This window comes from Moschus berezovskii, chromosome 16, assembly GCF_049115385.1.
Source record: "Moschus berezovskii isolate FMDL1 chromosome 16, NW_MosBer_1.0, whole genome shotgun sequence".
Classification (NCBI taxonomy): Eukaryota; Metazoa; Chordata; class Mammalia; order Artiodactyla; family Moschidae; genus Moschus; species Moschus berezovskii.
Genome location: NC_142475.1, coordinates 59,361,700 through 59,378,467, shown reverse-complemented (window position 1 = coordinate 59,378,467; position 16,768 = coordinate 59,361,700). Strand labels below are relative to the sequence as shown.

The window sequence follows — 16,768 nt, the reverse complement described above, 5'->3', positions numbered from 1 at the left end:
AACTCGAACAGGTGAGCGGGGCTGGAAAGTGTGTCCTGAGCGTGTGCCCTCCAGTTGGCTGGCTTTCCTTGCCCTTCACGTGTTCAAGCGCTGAGCCCTGAGAAGGAAAGTGGGGAGGTTCTCAAACGTGAGGGTGCATCGGAACCAACCAGAGAACTTCTTCCACCTGCTCTCTGGGCCTTACCCAGAGGATTTCTGCATTCCCAGGCAGTGCTGACCTGGACAGCGCACTTGGGGAATATTGTCTGGAAACAGCAGTGATAGTTCTGGGGGCAGCAGTGTGCTGGGGCCGCTCGGTTGGAGCTGTCATCAGGTGGTGGTCCAGTGCGAGAGGGAACCTGTACCTGCTTTTCTTACTTAACTTTCAACCCTGTGACCCATTTACTTTGTCTCCAGAGTTCAGCCAAATATTGCTTTGATGCTTACGAGTCAGACTGGATTTTCTGGCCAATATATCAAATTTGCCTTCTAACACCATAAAGCCTGGCTGTTTTGGTTATACAAGCCCATGCATGTAAGAGATACCCTAATTCCTTTTAAGGGTAATAGTAAATTCATTACTGTTACTGCCATCCATTTAAGACCACATATGTGTGCAACAGAGTTTGAAACTGTTCATCTGTATTCTAGTGTGTCATTTTGAAACGTGAACTTTTGTTCAGGAAAGCCCAAGAGAAAATTACAGATTTTGGATTTAAGTTAGGAAGAGTATGAATAAGTGAAATTTCTTACTCAAATTGTTAATATTGACATATAATAGCTAATTGATTTACTTCTTGCTGCTTAAATGTTTTCTTGTATTTCTTTACCATTATCCTCATTTCTACTGAGCAGTGTCACTCTCCAGGATGTCCCAAGATTCTAAGGAGAAAATTACATGTGTTTTTCTAGAAAACATTAACTTTTTATAAATCAGAAACAAAACATTCAAAAACATTGAGTCAGGGAAAAAATAGCCAAGATTGGAATCTGATACAGAAACTCTAAAGCATATGAAATATTTAGAATACAAATAGCATGAATTACTTGGTTTGAGTTCAGGCAGCTTGCATCTGATCTGATTAAGTCTGAAAAGGAAATTTTCTTTATATCACGACTCCCTCCTCCCCACTTCCAGAAACATTCTGGAGTGGCTGTCGTTTATATCAGGCTTCATTCTGAGCACTGGCTGCGGAGCAGTCAGCAGTGCAAAAGCCCTTGTTCTCCCAGATGCTTGACATTCTAGAAAGGGGAGGTGAGTAAGCAGCAGGTGGAAGAATGTCCGAGCACATGACTGCAAGTTGGGGAAGTGAGGCAGAGAGGAAGGAGCCCTCTCTGCTCCGCGGATGGCCCCCGTTTAGCAGCCTCCAGGCCGTGGGGCGACTCAGGTTCCCAGCATTTCACCACCCACGCTCCAGCACAACTCCAGAGTCCTGCCGCCATTTCTTTCCCTTAGTCATCACTCAAGTATCTCCTTGTATTTGCCTCAGTTATTTTTCCTTAGTAGCCTGAGCTAAATGGTAGTCTTTGATTTGACCCTGTTACAAGAACAAACCTAAAACCTAGCACTTAGAGTCTTTGTAGTGTGATATAATATATAGTATATATATATAGATATATATTATATATATCTATATATTAATATAATATGATATAATTATATTATAATGATATCTAACTTCTGGGATGTACTTTTTTTTTTTTGAGGATTTTTATCAAAATGAAATTTAGAATGTTATTAAATTCCTCAGGGAACTCATAATCCCAGTTTAAGAAATCCCGGTGAGATCCATGAGTGCACAGGCTCTAGAATCAGGCAGTCCTGGCACGCAGTTGGCTTTACCACACGCTGGCTGCACTGCCAGACAGGTTGTGTCTTACATATAAAGTGCTTCACGTGGTCCCTGCTGTCTCTGAAGTGCAGTGGTGGTTACTGTTACTGAGACTGTTAAAAGAGTCATACTGCGGTTAGCTCCTATGCACGCTCCTTCACTTCCCTGAAGTGCTGTATCGGAATGTTGCAAATAATAAAACCTCTTTCTCTGACCCATTGTTGTGAGGATCAGAAGGGATAATGTTTGTGAAAGCATTTGAAGACTGCCTATTTTAATTATTAATATCCACTTTGGCCATCACTTCTATAGGCACCTGGACTAGAGGATACTTTCTGAGTCACTTGTAATGGTATTAACACAAGATGTAAAACAATCACAGTCACCCTAGCTTCAAAAATCATTTGTTTCTTTGACTAGCAACAAATACTCTGTTCCCATTCATCCGTCCTCCCTGTCTAAATACTTAATAGCTTATACGCACTTCCCATAGCGTCTTTCTTTCTAGAAAATGACATAAAAATGGAAAAAGCAGTGCTGAGCACACTCTTATGTATGTTCTAGATTTATCGGACATGGAATTCCTGGATGATTCTTCCACGGAAAGTTTGCTCCTCAGTGGGGATGAGTACAATCAGGACTTTGATTCAATGAATTTTGAAGAGTCTCAGGATGAAGACGATGCCCTTAATGAAATTGTGCGATGCATTTGTGAGCTGGATGAGGAGAATGGCTTCATGATTCAGGTGACCGGTGTTCCCTTCACACGGAATCGGTTGGTCCAGGTGCTCGGCATGTGCGTGGGGGCATCTGTGTTCTCTTTCTCTTCCCCGTCCTTTGGAAGATGGAGGTTTCTAGCTTGTCATCACGTTTAAAATAATGACTGGCTGGTCTCATCTTCAGATGAAGTGTAGTTTTCTTATCCAAGGACCTATCTCCAGGGTGTTTATTTTGAGGTTTTCAAGCTAAAATTCTTTTCAAGAGCCATTAAAATGGCTAAGCTTCCATATCGAAGGGGAGACCATAGAACTGTTCTCCTGCGTCTGGATCCTATTGTCTAGTATTTTATGTTATCTAGTCACCCTTCAAAGGGCAGATACTGAAATAGGAGAGTTTCCACAATATCAAAGGTTAAAAGAAAGCTTTGTTGCAAGGATTACCCTTACACATCACCTCTCCCTGTAGAAAAGGGATCTTTGAGACAAAAGGAAAGCATAACCCATATTTTGTGATGACCTTTGGAAGATCTGGAGATGTTAGTTCTAGAAACAAAGAGTAACTTCCCTCTTACTCTTTTCCCCGCTTTCCAGTGGTTTTCTCAAATAAGGGAACTGCAAGTTTGTAGGTTCACCACACAAGTAGTACTCCACGAGGTTGTTGCCTCACACACGACTACAAAGTTGCTTTTTTAAATTTCTCTATTTTAATAAACAATTTTTAAGTTTTAAGGATGTGGGAAATAGGAGACATAGTTTTTTACTTACTTGTGATTAAACCAGTTTACTAAAGTACATGTTAATGGGTGCAACGAGAGGAAGTTCCTGAAATAGTCTACTTTAAGTAAAGTAAAGCTCATGGTAAGTCATGACTCGCTTTTGTGACGTGGATTAAGAAGTGAGCAGGCCAAAGCTGCAGGCGGACTCAGCCAGTTAGCTGAAGAGAAGGGGCTTGTCTCAGTTCCCGGCAACTAAAGCGCGGTTGTTTTCCGGCAGTGTGAAGAGTGCCTGTGCTGGCAGCACAGCGTGTGCATGGGGCTGCTGGAGGAGAGCATCCCGGAGCAGTACCTCTGCTACATCTGCCGGGACCCCCCAGGTAAGCCTCTGTCCCTCCTGCGCTCAGCGTGGGCGTCTCAGTGTCCTCTCACGGGTCCCACTGTACGTCCGCCATCTGACATCCCACCTTCCATGCCAGCTAGACAATGTTTCCTTGGTAAAAGTGTTTATCGCTGTTACAGTTTTATTTTCCACATCAATTACTTAAAACATTAGCATAAATTCATCAGCATAATTAACACCTTACTGGAAGGACCCGGTTGTGGCTTTTTCCTGGAGAAGAACTCGCTCTTTAATGTACTCCTGTGTATTGATTTCTAAATAGGCTAATATATGGTTATTTGAATGGATTCATAGCCTGAACTCAGGCTCCTCCTGACGGGGTTTTGAACGAGCGTCTGGGAGTGCTGCATGACCTTGCAGTATTAGAGCAGGTGGGATGCCCAGGTACCACATCTGACCGCTTTGTTTCACTGATGAGGCAAGTAGGACACTGGGCATCTCGTGTCTTGTGCTCAAGACGGTTAGACTGACACCGCCGAGAGGAGCAACTGGCCTCCCCGCACTTGGGCCTTCCTGGCCTCAGGGGCCCTTTGAGCAGCAGTGTTCTGCATGTGGTGTGTGCTTCCAGCTCCCCGGCAGAACTCATGTAGGCATCTCAGATAAAGGCTCCTGCCTTGTTCTTATGTCTATCAGATGAATAACATGAAGAAGCAGGAGAGTTATTTAAACCTTCATGAACGTAGGCATTTGTTCATTCATTCATCTAGCAGAATTTATGGGATTCCTTCTGTTTGCCAGTCTCTGGTTAGAGGTAAGATGAGGTAAGAGGTAACCATGCCTTCCACTCGCTCACTGTATAGCAGGGGACACAGACATAGAAGCAGCTAATTGTAACTAGATATAGTCACTGTTGATAGTGAAGGTACAGGATTATATCAGATTCTACAGATACAAAGCTCTTGGACGAGAAGGAGGGGTCCCTGTTTACTTAACTAGAATCCTGTGTTTCATCCAGTTCAACTCCTAAGTTTCTATCTACCCCTTTCGACCTTTTTAGAGAACAGGTGACAGATACATAAAAAGTAGAAAGCAACACTCAAGGTTCCTCTGCAGGTGTGACCTGCCACTGACCACATCCTTAATGAAGTTTGTCTTCCTTACTGGGCAGGAAATCTGACTGTGGGAAGAACTCTAAACAGCGCCAACTCCTCAAAACACTAGCCTTGCTCGTCTTTGGAATTTGTTCTTAGTCCTAGAGCTTGCCTCGTTTACTGAGTGATATTGGTCTGGTAGCAGTTGAAGGGAAGTCTTGAGTGAATGGACTCTTTTGTCACTGTAATCTCAATTTCATCTACAGGTCAGAGATGGAGTGCAAAGTATCGCTACGATAAGGATTGGTTGAATAATGGGAGAATGTGTGGGTTATCATTTTTAAAAGAAAATTACTCTCACCTCAATGCCAAAAAGATAGTTTCCACACACCACCTGCTTGCTGACGTCTGTGGTGTTACAGAAGTCCTGCACGGGTTACAGCTGAAGATCGGAATACTCAAGTAAGTGAAGGGTGGCCAAGGGAGGGGCTCAGTTGGGTGTAAGTTTTAATTCAAGCTCAGTCAGTTGCTTTTTGTTTCTAACTAATTTTTACTGGAGTATAGTTGCTTTACTGGCCAACTGGAAGTGACCGTGTCCTGGGTAGACTCCATGCCTCCTGCTATCAGGCACTTTGGTATACCTTGTTTACATCTGTCTTCCCTTATGAAGCCTTGAGTTCCTGGAAGGTCGGGGATTGTGTCTTACTCGTCATTGTATTCCTAGAGTTTAGTGGAGGGATAAGTTCTCAGTAACGAATGAAATTTGCTTCTGTTGGATGTCATAAACCTGAAGATGAATTTCTTCATAAAAAAGTCATGCAAATGCTAAAACTCAAGAGAGAAACTAATTTAACAAGGTTAGGCTTTTTAAAAAAAATGTGGTTGTCCTTGATATCAATATGAATTTCTGAACATTCGTAATTTCAGTAAAGATTTCAACTGGACAAATTTTGCCTCATGCCTATAGGTTCTGTTTATGTTAATGTTTCTACTAATAGCAGTTATTATCATTAGCTAGTATTTATTGAAAGTCTACTAGGTCCCTGAAATTGTTGGTTTCTTATGATATTTCATTTAATCCTTACAATAATGACCTTACTTTGATAGATGAGTGATCAAAGACAGGTTCTGTAACTCGTCCCAGCTCCTCCTGTAAGGCAGAGCGGGACTCTACCCGTTGAACTATTGAGCTACAAGTCTAGCTCTCCTTCTACTGTGCCTTCTGCTGTTGAAGAGTTATAGTATTTTCTGGATATTAAATAATGATGGGTCTAAAAGATAAAATTTATAGCTTCAGAAACAAGACTTGGGTTTATGTCTTCAGATTGTCCTTCTTTTACTCACTATAGAATTTGAGGAAAGGATTCCTCTTTTACTTACTGCAGAATTTTAATTACTACAGAATCAATTGTGCAGTATCATGCTCGAGTGTTCAGTGAGGATGGTGATAAAGACACATTATCTTGGACTGTTAGCACATAATTAGTACACCTCTTTGGAGGCCACTTTGGCAGTACTTGTCAGAATTAAAATGTGCAGACATTTTCTAGCAATTCCATATCTAGATATTGATCTAACCGATATCCCCACTTGTGTGCAGAGGATGTTGTTGTTTAGTCGCTAAGTTGCATTCAACTCTTGTGACCCCATGGACTGCACCATGCCAGGCTTCTCTGTCCTTCACTATCTCCTGGAGTTTGCTCAGACTCATGTCCGTTGACTCAGTGATGCCATCCATCCATCTCATCCTCTGTTGCCCCCTTCTCCTCTTGCTCTCAGTCTTTCCCAACATCAGGGTCTTTTCCAGTGAGTTGGCTGTTTGCATCAGGTGCAAAGGTCCAGATAAAAAAAAACCTAAAACAACAGCAACAACAAAAAACTTGTTACTACACTTTTTTTTTCCCCTGAACTGTTTCTCCAACTTTGTTTTAAGGAATAAACATCATCCCGACCTTCGTCTCTGGGCTTGTTCCGGGAAGAAGAAAGATCAAGATCAAGTGGTTGCTGGGGTGGAGAAAAAAATAACGGTGCAAAACACAGTTAATGTGGAAGAAAAGAAGTATCACATACAGAACCACAAAGAACCACCTCGTTTACCCCTAAAAATGGAAGGAACTTATATAACAAGTGAGCACAGCTACCAAAAGCCACAAAGTTTTGGTCCAGACTGCAAATCTCTCACAGACCCTGGGAGCTCAGATGATGATGATGTTAGTAGTTTTGAAGAAGAACAAGAATTTCACACAAGAGATAAAAACCGTTTACAATATCCAGTAAAAGAAGATGGAAGGCCCGGAAAGGTATAAGTAGTTCATTTGTCTTTGCTTAGAAATACGATAGAACAAAGGAAAATTTCGTGAAGTAAGGCATACTGAATTCTCAGATTTTACTTATATTTCCAAGTTCATAAATACCTTGTTAGGGTAAAGACATTCTTTGCTGTCTCTCCAAGAACACACTGACCTTTTGAACCCTTAATTATCCCCTAATTCAGAAATACAGTAATTCATTAAACTTTTGCCTTTATGAAAGTTCTAATTTTATAAGTACACTTAGATGTCTCCAAAAACCATGAACTGCATTTTTTCCCAGAGAACGTCTATGTGTTGAAAACATGAAAGTGCATATGGATGTATATATATTAATACAACATGTGTTCTTTTGTACACGTTTCAGATAAGAAGTGTCAGTCCGGCTGTCTTTTTAAACTTTAGCATATTTGTATATCAATCCCATTAAGAAATAAGCTGAATTCTTATAGCTCTGTATACACTGAGTATTTATAAACTTATTTCCTATTCACGACTTAGAGATGTCATGCCTTCAGTTTTCACTGATTTTCAATTAGCAATATTGCCTTAAAATCAGTTCTTTATTTTTCTGGCCTCTTTTATCAAGTAAGTTCTATAAGTAAATACTTAACTGAATTTGAATAGCTTGTATTACATGAAATTTTGTGGTAAATTATTTGTCAAATTAATATTCATCTTACGAAGTGAGTTATTGCTGGTGAATCTGAGCTCAGGTTTTGTGTGTGTGTTAAGCAGTCTGCACTTTTAAAATTTTTAAAGGATTTTTATCTTTCCCTCACCTCATTGATTTAGCTGCAATAATAAATTCTAGTGTGCAGTTAAGGACACTATACTGGCTTCTGCCAGCTTCCTTAATTTTTTTTCATATTGCTTTTTGCCTTCACTCCACTTAAAACACAGTTTAGCTTAATTGAGGAAGGGGTCAGTCTAAATTATCTGGGCTTCCTAGTTACATAGCTCCTTCATTTCTTTAGCAGGTTTGATTGAAGGCCTTCTACTCTGTGTAGCACTGGGCTAGGCATTGGAAAGACACAGCAGACATGTCTGCTTTTTTAGGGCCATCAGGTGTAATTTAATTATGTGCTCGTACTTCCTTTAAGAATATTCTGGGGGTCAGATTGGATTTTAACCTATCCCCTTGGGTAATGAGGTTTTTAATATATCTTTCCCTGTGTGACATGACATTACATTTCATCCAATTCTTTGTTTCCGTTGGTTCTTTGGAGAAGAATCCAGCTGAAAGGAATACAGTATTTGTTTATAATGATAAAAAGAGCACTGAAGACCCGGGAGACTCGCATCTTCAGTGGCAACTCAATCTCCTTACGCACATAGAGAATGTGCAGAAAGAAGTCACCAGCAGGATGGACCTCATAGAAAAGGAAGTTGACGGTAATTTAAGAAGGATCTGAAACACAGTTGCTGTAGTCTGTAAAGTGTTTTTATTGTTCTTATAAATAACTACATGACATTCCTTAAAGTCTTTTAAATTATGGGACAAAAACTGCAGACAGTGACCACACTGATGGAGCTTTATTGCTCCCTTTACATTGTATTTAGCATATCTGGCATTTAGGGTGTTTGAATCTTGAGTCAGTATGACCGGATGGCTATTTTAGGGATTTTTCTTTTTTAAGATAGGTACTTATGAAATACTGTCCATCTGCCAGGCTCAGTGTATACCACATGTGGGATATTTATTAGTTTCATTGAGCTGTGTTTTTTCTTTGAAAGTCAGCATAAGGACTTGAAGCATATTTGAAATATTGGGGAAAACATTTTGTTTTCACTTTGGTCAGTGTTTGTTAAGTGAAATTAACAGCAACAAAGAACTCCTGCTAGGTTAAGTGGGTAAACCTTTAGTTCACAAATACATTTTCAGATGTATTTTTAATTTTATCACACAGGAACCCTAAGGAGTAGACAGGGAAAATATTATCCCCATTTTATAGTTGAGAAAATAAGAGTAATTGAGATTACCCGATTTCAAATCTAGTGCTGTACTTTTTGACTCCGTCTTTAAACTCATAGATTGTATTTCCCTCCCCCCCTTTTTATTTGCAAAAGCATGCACTACTTTCACCCCCCACTAAGTTAGTGTTCCTACTGCTTTGTTTTTCCCTTTGAAAAGCGGAAATGGAAACCCACTTCAGAAGCATCCTCCATTTGGTTATAAGCTAGCTGTAGAGTTAGTTTAATTTTGAGTAGATTTTTAAAGAAGAAAAAAATGCAACTTGATGCCATTTCCTATTATCATTAATAAAAAAGATAAAATGTAACTAATTGCATTCTGCCTAGATTTCTAATATGTTTGCATTTTTTTAAAGTAGTGGTTCAAGAGGACACTAAGAAGTTGCCACCTCCTTTCCTTTGTTAAAAAGAACCTATGGACTAAAAAAGGTTAGGGTAGCTGAGTTTCATTCAAAATGGAAATGATTTAAGCCTAAATTAATAGTAATCTTGAGCAGGAACAGGGGAGATTGTTTTCTGTTCTAGAAGCAAGTAAAAGGAGACATTCAAAATGAAGTTACTTTATATCTGTAAAGGGGAAAATTACCTAAAATAACAACAGGTAAAACAGCAGGCAAAGGTTACCAAGATGGGCTGAGGGATAGAGGATGCTTAATGGCTCAGGAGGTGGCTTGCGGCTTTCTAGAGAAAGGGAGGTGAACTCTTCACTTTTTCAACCTTCTCATTATACCATTTCCTGACTGTGTTTTCAGTTGCCATGTAAATGTGTGTGTTCTCTTCTCTCTTTTAGTTCTGGAAAGCTGGCTTGATTTCACAGGGGAGTTGGAGCCACCTGATCCTCTCGCAAGGCTGCCCCAGCTTAAACGCCACATCAAACAGCTCCTAATTGACATGGGCAAAGTACAGCAGATAGCCACCCTCTGCTCTGTATGACGGCAGTGAACGCGTGATGCAAAGAATGGGGCTCTGTTCAGTCGACTCACTTTTATTATCCACATGGCTGCTAAGTGGATAGTTAAAAAGCTTAGTGATGTTGGTCATTTACTGGTTTGTGACATCAATAGGATGGCACCTTGGAAAGGAAAGTGAAGAACAACTTTATCAGGGAAGCTAATATTAAAAAACATTCATGAGCTAGGTACAAATGATAATGTGCCATATGCCCAGGGTCAGTGGAGGTAGATTAGAATCTATGCTGAGGGAATCAGATTGGCAGGATTTTTGAGTAGTTGCTAACATGAAACACGAGATACCTGTAGGAAGAAATATGATGCATTCATATAGTTCTTAGTAGAAAGATCTATGTTTATAAACCAGCATTTGGCCAAAACCGAAACTGTAGAGGAGATTTAAATTGTGGAGAATTCAGTAAGGTTGTTGTAAGAACTGTCTTCTCTTCAGTTGATCCAGCTGCACTGAAGTCCAGAGTATTTAAACTTTTATGGGATCATGAACTGTTTCTTAGGTGATGAATGTCCTTAACCAGAAAACTGACAGTAGAAGTCTCACTTCTGAGGAGAACAGTTCATCCTTACTTCATTATGAATATATTTTAAAAACAGTGAAATAATTGGAATCCATTGCTGGCATTATAAGCTCATTGTGAAAACAGAATGGCTTGCAGAATTGTCAGTGTGCCAAATAACGATACTGCTGGAAAGAGAGATTTAAATACTGAATACTGTGGGAGTTCTCTCACCCAAGTCTTACATAATGCCATCAGTCCGTCAGAGACGCGTCTATCCCGTATACTATATATAGAATATATATAGTCAGAGTTCAGCATTCAGGTTTCAGCGTACAGTTTGATCCTGAGTGTGCTTGATATTTGCCTTCAGAAAAAAAAAAAGTAACCTCAGCTGGGATGAGGAGTGACAAAAATAACAAAATTTGTGGCTGTGGATTTTTTTTAAACTGCTGGTAGTGGAATACTGGAAAAGCTTCATTTCTGAAGATGAATTTTATTTTTAAAAAATATATAAGGCACTCAAAACTTGTAGCTTTGATCACAAATGGACAGATTTCTGAAACCAAAGGCAACTAAGTTGCTGCGTTAGCTCTTGCTGGATCTCGGCCGGCCTCTGTCTGCCAGTGCTCTTGCGAGCTGTGTGCCGCCCCCGTGCTCACGCAGGTGTCATTCAGTGTGTACGCCCGTTTGACACAAACACTCAGCATACATGTGTACATAATCTACATATTTATATCTACACATATCTAGTTTTATTACCATAGTCTATAAGAGTTGGTGGTTAACATGAAATGTTACCTTTTAACAGACTGTTTTTAAAAAATTAAAAATGTTATGTATAGGTTTTGAAACTTTTTTAAAAAGGGGGGAGAAAAGACTGTTAAGAGGAGGCTATTTGATGACATGTTAACACTTGAATATTTTATGCCTCATCCTGTTTATCAGTTCTAGCAATCTGTATAAATGCATTTTAGAACTGATAGACAGTCAACTTGAATTTATCTTTGATAAGAATACATGCCACTGTACATTCAGATATTATTTAAAACTGCAAACACACTGTTCTATATGTAAGGTACTGTATGTAAAACTCTTTATTAAAAACAATTCCACATATAAAATTTCAGCTTGCCTTTTTGTGGCCTTATATTTTGATGTAAAGATGATTAGAAGAATGTGCAAAGCAGTAATTAGAAATTTTTATTGCCTTTTGAGATTCTCCCAAGTTGACACATGTGCCAAAGATCACAGACAAAATACAGCCCTATGTATTTACTTATGACGCGTTAACATTGTCAGAAATCTTACTGAGAAATGAAAAGCTTTAGTAGAGGAGATACATGGTGGTTATTAAATTTGAATATTAAAGTGAAAGAAGATAGTGCCTATATTCATGTGTGGAGTAAACTTTCTAATGTCTCTTTTTCAAGGTTGATACTTGATCTTTTCATTTGTCTTTTAAAATAATGACCCTAATCGTTTCCCTGTTGTTAAATTCTAGACATTTATCTGTTTTTCAGAATGGAACAAATAACATTCTTAACAGGCTGTGAACAGTGGTGTTGCCCAGATTCTTGTCACATGCTTGGGGGACCTTTTGTGCCCAGTGACACTCGTATTCTCAGCCCCTGATGACCACAGTTAAATTAATGTGCATTTTTTCTGGGACATCTTAAAATTAGATCACTTTGATAGCCAGCTGACTAGAAGTTTCATTAATAATTAGAATATTGAATTCTTGCTCTGCTTTAATGCATGTGAATTGGGAGTCAGAAGTTTTTGATTTATGTTTTTAAAGTAAATCTGTATTGAATTACTTGTATGCACATCTCCATTTATTAATAATACAGAGTGTATCAACAGTTGGTTGAAGCCTTTTAGCAACTATAGGCTGCTGACTCATTCCTATTTAAGTGAGTGAATTTGTTTTTGAGAAGTCAATCCATTGTGAGAGGTTTCAGAGGAGTTGGTTTTCTTTCCACTTAGTTTTACTTTAAAAAAATGTGAGTATATATATCTAAATATAAGCAGTAAACTAGGAAGGGTGTTTCTTGAAAAGGTAACTTTTCATTGTCACCCAGACAGTAGACAGACATTGTAGGGAGAGATCCTTCTTAGTATGCTACTGATAAGTACAGTTTATACTTCTTCATACTCATTGTGTGTCTCTGCTGACTTTCAAATTTAGAGTAGTGTACACTTTCCTTAAAGGAAATTGATTATTCTCATTATTTAAGGTGAAATCTTTTTTCCCACATTCACCTTATTTCTACTGACTTACATCCTCTCAGATGTTCATATTCTGTATTTTCAAGATGAAGGACCCCATTTCCCCTCCAGCCAGCAGGATCTCCTGTCAGCTTCATTCTCTCTGCTATCACATCTTCTAAGAGCCCTGGGTGGAAACTCACAGCCCCCTCCCCAACTCCACCCCAGTTCATTCCTTCTCTGGTTGTGCTGATTCCTCAAAGTGGATGGTGTCATCTTCCTTCTGAATCCCACTTAGTAGGACACCATTTTTTATAAAATCACATCATGACGGTAATACTATGGGCTTCTGAAATTTTAATTTTCATTCTGATTCATCAAAATGATCACTGTCAGGCTAGGGGATTAACACTGAGGGACTGCTCTGTGCCAGGTATTGTCCGTGTTTCCTGTGGCATCTGACTTAGTTCTTTGGTGGAGAGGCGGAGCAGGATCATTTTCAAGCTGAGGAGGAGAGGGACAGGAAGCTGAGGGTTAGAAACATTTAGAGACTTGTCAGGTTCAAGATGCAAACTCAGCTTTGTTCCAGCTTGTGTTCTTCTCCTCACAGGTGTGTGTCACAGATTCTTGTCATTTCTTTTCTGAAATCCTTAGTGACTCCCTGTTTCAAACCAAGTTAGATCTGTGTAATCTGGATCTTTTGTACTTTGCCTAATCAGTTCTCAAATTCATTTAAGTATATAGCCTCACGATTTCCATAGATGGCTTCCAACTCTTGCCTTCATATTATTTTCCTCTTCTGGAAAATTCTCCTTTGTTGTGTCTCTTCAAATGCAGACAGTTCTTCAGGCTTCGATTTCTCTTCCTAAGAGAAGCAGTCCATCACTGGAGATGTCTTAATAATGTCATTGTACCAAGCTGTGGAGAAACTATGTCAGTGGATAATATATTTCCTATGGTGGAACAGGCAGGAGCTTTGTAATTCTCTTCTCAGATTTTTTGCTGTGGCAATTTACTAGCAATGACCTCTCTGAGCTTTGATTTTCTAATGTGTTAAAAGGAATAATACCTAGCTTAGAACCTGGTTTTTGAGGGTTGAATGACGCAAATACAGTAAATTGTAAAGTTGAAAGTTAAATATGGTAGACAATTGAATGTCATCTGTTTGCCAGTCATTAAGTTATATGAAATTAAGTTATAAGAAATTAATATTAATAGAATAACGGTCTATATAGCCTAATGGAAACATTAAAAAAAATATTTTTTCAACAAGATAAGTGATGTCGGAGAGTACAAGGAACTGCGGAGGCAAAAGAAAGAAAAGGTAAATAGACTTGTAGGTGGAGAGGTTTGGGGGATGTAGAATCTATATGTTAATTAAAACAGGGTGTGTGTGCTCAGTTACTTAGTCATGTCTTGACTCTTTGCAGCCCCATGGACTGTAAGGCTCTTTTGTCCATGGAATTCTCCAGGCAAAAATACTGAAGGGGTTTGCCATTTTCTACTCCAAGGGATCTTCTCAACTTAGGGATCAAACCCACATCTCTTGCTTCTGCATTGGCAGGCGGATTCTTTACCACTGGTGCCACCTGGGAAGTCTTCAGTTAAAATAGTTGTTTGTGAATGTTTTTCAACTGTGACCTCTCCATAGGAATTTCAAAAAATTCTCATCCGTTTCTGGTACCTGTTGTCTTTGGGTAACCCTGAAAGTAGATCCACAGACAAGACTGGAGTATACTTAGCTAAGGAACTGTACTTAGATCATCTAAGGAAGTTTGGAGTGAGGAAGAGAGAAAAGGAGGGAAGAGGGAGAAGAAAGCCCAAGTAAATAAGCACAATTGGGGACACTGCTGTGGGCAGTGGGGCTTTGAGTCTGCCGTTTGAAATTGCTCATCATAAACAGTTGCAGAGTGTGATTTCTAATTTGTAAATATTGGGCAATTAAAATCAACCTCTTATCAATGTTGGAATAGAATCAATACTGTTTTGTTAGTTACCAACATCTGTTTTAAAAGTACACAAGCAAGCTCTTTAACATTTGGAAAATTTTCAGTTTTTATATTCTATTTTTTGCCTTTCTGTTTTACTTCCTAATAGAATGTTGTCTTTTATACTTACAAGTCTTTATCATACTTTTGTCCATACACACACACAAAGAACTGCAATTTAAAATTGTATTTATAGGTTTCTTAGTAGAGTATGAAAATACTTGGTGAACTAATCACTAATATCACTGAATATAAAATAGAGAAGTCTACAATTATAGTTGAAGATTTCAGCCCTCCTTTAACACTAATTGATGGAACAAGTAGCCAGAATATCAGGACGGAAGACTGGAATAAAAATGAATACTCAACCTAATTGACGTTGAGAGGACATTCCACCCAATAACATGAGAATATGAATTTCCTGTTTAATACACATGGAACACTCAAAGAGATGGACTACATACTAGACTATAAAATAGGTCTCAACTCATTTAAAATTGAAATGTATAACATGTTCTCCCACAATAATGAAATTATACTGGAAACTGGTATTAAATATCTGAAAAAACTCCAAAGTGTTTGGAAATTATCAACATACTTGTAAACAATCCATGACTCAAAAAAGTTATAAGTTAAATTAGAAAATGACTGAATGAAAAGGAAAACACATAATGTTAAAATTTGTGGGATATAGCTCGATATTAGAGGGAAATTTACCATTTTAAATGATTATAATAAAAAGCAAGGTACAGATTTTAGCTAGATTTAACTGTGGTGATCATTTTGCAATATATGCAAATTTTGAATCGTACTCTTGAAACTAATGTTAATTATACCTGTTTTTAAAAAAACTAGAAATTTTAAAAAAGGTACAAAATCATTGGTTTAAGATTTTAAAAATAAGAAAGCAGTTCAAAATAAATGGAAAGAAATGTGTAAAATCTATGAAGTATCAAATGGACACACAAAAGGGAAGTATCAATATAAACAAGCTGATTCTTTGCATGGAAAATAAAACTGGTTAACTCCTACATAGACTGATCGAAAATTAGAATGGAAGAGGGAACATTACAACATATCAAACATGCAATTTTTAAAAAGGGATAGTGAAAAAAAAACTAACAGCTTACATGAAACAAAAAAATTCCTCAAGTTAGGAAATCGACTTTAATGAATTTGTAATTGAAAATGTTCCTTCAAAATTCCAGGCCTAAATGTGAATTATATCAAACATTTAAGGAAGAAACCTTGATTTTACACAATCACTGACAAAATAAGGAAGAAACACATATTTTTCGAGACCAACTTTAACCTCATGCCAGAACCAGAAAAACACTACAAGAAAAGGGAATTACAGAGTAACACATGTCTAGAATATAGACACAGTCCTCAACAAAATAATTATATGAACATAATGATACACAGAAAGTGTAATATATCAAGATCAAGCTGGGTATTCCACAGGAATACAAAGGTGGTTTAAAGTCAATGAATAATGTTAATTCACTAAGGGTTTTTCATAAATTTCAGTGTCCGTTCATGATTAAAAATGACTAGAATAAGAATTTGCATAACAATATAGAGCATCTATCAGGAGACAAACCTCATAATGGTAAAGGAATGTTTTCTCTAAGGAACAAACCCAAAATGTCCACTCTCCCCAGCATTCACATGTAGGTCCTACTAATGCAATAGGGCACTGGGCAATAATAGCACTTAGGAAGGAAGAAAAACATTTGCAGGCGACATGTACTTGGAAAAGCCTAAGGAACCTGCCAAAAATGCCACTAGAATTAAGATTTCTTTACATTAGCAAGGTGCGTTGGAGATTAGAATGTTTTTAAATGCTATTTTCAATAACATCAAAGAAAAAACTTCACAATGAATCTGAAATCATATGCAGAACCTGTGCAGAGAAAACTACAAAACAATGCCTAGAATAAAGATGGGGTAAATAGAAATACTTAAGAACATGGATTGGAAGACACAATACTGTTAAAATGTCAGTTCTCCCAAAACATTAATAGAATGCAATCCCATGTGAAATCCCAGCAGACTTTTTGAAGCAGAAATTAGCAAACTGATTCAAATATTATACGGAAACGTGAAGGAACGAGAATACCCTGAGCAATTTTGAAAAAGAA

At 38.2% G+C, this 16,768-nt stretch overlaps 1 protein-coding gene across 10 annotated transcripts in view; it reads left to right on the top strand.

The window, feature by feature from the left end:
* The window catches only part of PHF20L1 (PHD finger protein 20 like 1), a 77,373-nt gene extending 61,082 nt beyond the window's left edge, over positions 1-16,291 (top strand). For 7 of the 10 annotated variants that reach the window (XM_055431607.2, XM_088844850.1, XM_055431612.2 and 4 more), the window contains 6 exons: positions 2,376-2,557; positions 3,524-3,623; positions 4,944-5,139; positions 6,611-6,977; positions 8,216-8,381; positions 9,751-16,291. In XM_055431607.2, coding sequence (XP_055287582.2) covers positions 2,376-2,557; positions 3,524-3,623; positions 4,944-5,139; positions 6,611-6,977; positions 8,216-8,381; positions 9,751-9,893 — 1,154 coding nt within the window. In that variant the 3' untranslated portion in view covers positions 9,894-16,291. The remainder of the gene's footprint in view (positions 1-2,375; positions 2,558-3,523; positions 3,624-4,943; positions 5,140-6,610; positions 6,978-8,215; positions 8,382-9,750) is intronic. The other 3 variants (XM_055431613.2, XM_055431610.2, XM_055431608.2) reach the window with 1 other exon arrangement.
* Positions 16,292-16,768: the final 477 nt, after the last annotated feature.